Source organism: Octodon degus, unplaced genomic scaffold (assembly GCF_000260255.1).
Source record: "Octodon degus isolate 3935 unplaced genomic scaffold, OctDeg1.0 scaffold00164, whole genome shotgun sequence".
In the NCBI taxonomy this organism is placed as follows: Eukaryota; Metazoa; Chordata; class Mammalia; order Rodentia; family Octodontidae; genus Octodon; species Octodon degus.
Window position 1 is genome coordinate 2,528,886 of NW_004524740.1, and position 4,816 is coordinate 2,533,701.

A 4,816-nucleotide genomic window follows, 5' to 3' on the forward strand; every position below is an offset into this window, starting at 1 on the left:
TATTTTGTTCTGAGTTGCGGGCTCACTGAGTTACCCAGACTGGGCTCAGACTTGAAATCCTCCTACCTCAGCCTGCCAGAGTACTGTGATTAGTGCACCACCGCCCGCAGCTTCTAAACCTTTCACATGCTTATTAGGATATATGAGACAGGTATAATCACCATTCCCATTTCACAGAAGAGAAAAATTTAAGGCACAAGTAGTTTTTAAAACTTTTGTAAGATTATACAACTAATTAGTGGTGATGTCAGGCTTTGAACCTGGGCAGTTCAGCTTTCAACTCCAGGCTCTTGGTCATTATATTCTCTAGCTTCTGGATGGATCAAAGCTTATCATAAATTGTAGCTGGGTTAGTGGTATTTTTTTCTTTTCACTGAAATAGAGGGGTTGCGTGGGTTCAGCTGTGCTGGCTATGGCAGATACCCGACAGGGCAACAGCCTGCCTTTGTATAATGGTGGGTCCAAAGTTCAGAGAACAGGCAACATTTTTGCAAGAAGCTCATTAGTGGGCCTCTTTGTATGGAACTTGCTACCTTAGTATGTTTCTCTGAGGAGTTTGAAGTGTAAGTGTTCATAGATTCCTTGGCAACATGTTGAATCATAGCCTTCATACTTTAAAAGCAGGTTTTCAGCTGCGGGTAGTGGCACACATCTGTAATTCTAGCTCTCTGGCAGGATGAGGGGGAACTGCAAGTTCAAGTCCTGCCTAGGCAGCTTAGTGACTTGGTGAGACCCTGCTTCAATATAAATAAAAAGGGCCAAGGTGTTACGGCTTGTGTCTAGATGTCCCCTCAAAGCCTCTTGCAGTCACAGTGAGGCTTGTCAGAGATGGCTGGGTCTGGAGTGTGTGATGCTGTGAGTGAGTCATGGCCCATGCTAGGATTAAGGCTGTCTTGCCCTGGATTTGAGATAAAACATAAGGGACAGGAAGAGAGCTGCTGTTGTCGCTGCTTGGTTGCTTGCTGCTTCTTTGCAGCTTAGCAGCTTTGCTGCCTTCTGCCTGCCATGGACCTTTTCTCCGCTGTGATCCTACTCTGCCATGTGCCACCTTGGTACCAGCCAGCTATGAATTGAGACCTCTACAAACTGCGAGGCAAATAAACCTTTCTTCAACTTTCAGTGTTGGAGATTTTGTTCAGGGACAAGAAAGTGAACTAAGACACAGAGCTATAGCTTAGTGTGAAGACCCTGACTTCAGTCCTCAGTACCACAGCCCACCCCATACCCCCCAAAAGTGAAGGAGGAGTTTGTTCCCCTTGGTGCTTGTTCTTGACCTCACACAGCCTTCTCAGCCAGGCAGCTGCTCTGTAGAGCTGAGGCACAGGAACCTGTTCATTAGCCTGGCTGAATTTAAGCTCTGACAGGCAGGTGATGAAAACATGGGACTGCTTCTCTGTTTTGCACTGCAGTTTGACTTGTCTCTTTCAAACAGCCTGTCCCTTGATTCCTTACCTTTGCCATACCAGTAAAAGTCTGGAAGCTGACTCAGCTGGAACTCTTGGCAGAGGAGACAGGAGAACATTTTTTGACACTCAGTATATGCAAGGCCCTGACTAAATGCTTCATGTCTCTTTCCCAGTATCCCTGTGAGTTAGATTTGTGATCCTTTGTTTACAAGAAATAAAGAAGCTGAGGCATAGAGAGCTGGTGAATTACCCACGCTCACAGGGCTAGTAAGTGATAGAACTAAAAGAACCCAGCCATAGAAAAGGCTGTTCTTTGTGCTCTGCAGGCTCTCACCTATATTAGCTGCCAGTTGATTTGAGTCTCGGTCCCCATGGCTCTGATATTCCCTGCAGGTGAATGACCACAATGCAGGCTCTGATGGCCAAAGCAGGGTGTTCCTCAGAGAAGACCTGCAGGAGTTTCTGGGCAAGGAGGCCCTGCTGCACCAGCTGGATGACCTGATCAAGGTGAATCCTGTGACACTGGAGACAGGTAAGGACATCCCTCTTCTCTGGAAGGCTATCTCCAAGAGGGTGGCAGTGCAACAGGGTGTCAGCATGGCTTCCCCAGAGCAGACCATGGCGGGTGAGACTCCTGACCTAAGGCCACATGCATGCTCTAGACCTAAGCCCAAAGGAGCCCAGCAGTTGTACTTTGACTCCCCAGGGTAGGCTTTGCTCTGGATTTGGGACTCATCTTAATTAGATCTTATATCTACTCATCAGGGAACTGCTGGGATCTAGTGGCACTTGGCTAATTATAGAGTGAGGGCTGTTGAGTGGATGTGTGTCTGTGTGCATGGTTTTATCTGTATTTGAACCAGACTTTGTTAAATGCATCTGGGCCTCAGTTCTTAGGTGCCTGCAGGCCCGGTACAGGGCGGACATATTCTATACCAATGCTGGCTGCACCTTGGTAGCTCTGAACCCCTTTAAGCCAGTACCTCAGTTCTACACACTGGAGCTGATGAGAGAGTATCATGCCGCACCTCAACCACAGGTAAGGCTCAGCTGTTTCCTCTGCCTCTCAGCTACCTGGGCTGTCCCAAACCCCCACTGCCATCCTTCCCCATCTATTCAGCAGTCATTCAAACCCTGCTGGTATCCTTGCCCCTCCAAACAGGACCTCTCAAAAATTTGGACACAAAGAAATAAATGATTATAGGCCTGTCATGGTAGTGCAAGCCTATAATCCCATCCCTCAGGAGTCTGAGGCACTGTTTTTGAGGCCAGCTTGGGGTACATAGAAGGTATAAGGCCAGCCTGTGCTACATAGTGAGACCCTATATCAAAAAAAGAAAGAAAGAAAGAAGGATTGCAGCACAGAAGGTAGAGGGTAAGGGATGAATATTTATTTAACTAAATTTGCAACCTAAGATAGGCATAAAGCAAAGGATTTTTTTCTTAATTATGGATTTATTAGGAGAGGATTTACAAAGATATTTGTATACCTAAGAGACTACCTTTTCAGAAAAGAGTAAAATTACATGCAAAAGGGATTGCCTTAGAAAACTCAGCCTGTGTTCCTCTCTATGGAGAGGAATAAATTATTCTTGTAATGAGAAGAGAATACATCATTTGGGGGTGAGGGGTAGGTAATGATGGTGCGGGCAGGGAATGGGCTTGCTGTTAAAGTGCTGATGTGCTCAGGGCAAAACAAGAGCAAACTTGCTGGAGGAGGGAGGCTGCAGGAGAGAGGCAGCAAGTGAGGGTGGGAGAAAGAGAGCTGGCCACCTGGATAGGGTCTGAAGCATCACAGCAGACAGGGAATCCACAGCTGCTTCATGCAGGCAGAGGTGGAACTTTATTTATTTATTTATTTTATTTTATTTTTTGGTGGAACTGGGGATTGAACTCAGTCCCTTGTGCTTATCAGGGAAGCACTTATTCTACTGAACCATCTCCCCGGCCCCTCAGAAGTAGAACTGTAAACACAGCCCTCTGGCAAAGTGATTACTCTGGGAGTCAGTTCAGGAAGGTGAGGCAGGAGGAACTGTGGGAAGTTGTGTAGCAGTCCCAAGTGAGAGGTGTTCCAGGGAAGCACACATGAAAAGGGCGTCTCCAGTACCATCGTGGTGGATGGCAGTAAGTGATCATTGTTCGCTGGGCCAGCAAGGCATGGCGCAAATGACCTGATCCTCTCAAGTCCACACGTGGGGAAGTGTCCCATTGGGATCCAGAGAAGTATACTGGGGCTGGGGAGATAGCTCAGTAGAATAAGCGCTTGCCAGGCCTCTGTTCAATCCCCCGTTCTGGAAAAAAAAAAAAAAAAAAAAAAAAAAAAAAAAAAAAAACAGAAGTATACCGAGAGCCTCCTCCTGATCTGCTGTCTGCCCTGCCCCTCAAAGGCAAAAGCCAGATCATGGTCCCTTCTGTTTCTCCAGTGCCCAACCTGATACCCAACACACTAAGGGAAGTTAGTATCTGTTAAGGAAAACAGTGGCTTGCAATTCAAATTACATGGGTCAATTTACTTGCTAAACAGTGTTGGAAGGTTTTTAACTCCTCTGATTCTCACATATTGCATCTATACATAAGGCCAGCTAGCCAGCTAATGCACAGACTTCTTTTTTTTTTTTTTTTTTTTTTTCACAGACTTCTTAGTAACTTGTAAGAATGTTTTTGGAAGACTGTAAAATAACATGAAATAATTAGCAGGATAAGACTATTAAAGCAAGATAAGACAGGAGCATAGATTAATGTTATAGATTGCTCAAGGCTAACACTGCATCCAGGCTGGGAGAAGATGAGTGAGGCAGCTGTCAGGGTCCTTCCGTTGGCCCCAACACCATTACATCCAGGAGTTTTTTCTGGGAGAGAAGCTTCCCGGTCTCAGCTGTCATCGTATCAGCCCCCCTGTAGACAGACTCTCTCTTGTGTTACATTTCCTCCCTTGATGTTGCAGAAACTGAAGCCTCACATCTTCACCGTGGCTGAGCAGACCTACAGGAATGTCAAGAGCCTTATGGACCCAGTCAACCAGTCCATTGTGGTCAGTGGAGAGAGTGGTGCTGGAAAGGTAAGAGGGCCAGTTTCTTACCCCTTCAGCCCCTGGCTAGAGGGGCAGGGATCATTTCTCATGGTGTCACTTGCTGCCTAGTCATTTGCAGGACAGACTAGTGGGGGCAAGAAATCGGTGCTCCACAGCTGGGCAAGCCCTGAGCCAAAAGTCAAGAGATGGTTCCAGTGTAGGCTCTGCCACCAGCTCTGCTGCCACCTTAGGGGAGACCCCCACTCCCCACCAAGCCTTCACTTTCTCAGAGGTCTCAGCCAGCACTCACACCAGTGGAGCAAATATCAGTTGTTGGGGATTCAGCTAATGGTTAAGAGTACTTCCGAAAAGTACTTAGACTCTGTGACCCCAGTTGTCT

The 4,816-nt window shown here is 46.9% G+C and overlaps 1 protein-coding gene across 1 annotated transcript in view; it reads left to right on the forward strand.

The window, feature by feature from the left end:
* The window catches only part of Myo19 (myosin XIX), a 41,578-nt gene that overhangs the window by 5,207 nt on the left and 31,555 nt on the right, over window positions 1-4,816 (forward strand). The window contains exons 3-5 of the mRNA XM_023703156.1: window positions 1,800-1,938; window positions 2,297-2,445; window positions 4,351-4,464. Coding sequence (XP_023558924.1) covers window positions 1,800-1,938; window positions 2,297-2,445; window positions 4,351-4,464 — 402 coding nt within the window. The remainder of the gene's footprint in view (window positions 1-1,799; window positions 1,939-2,296; window positions 2,446-4,350; window positions 4,465-4,816) is intronic.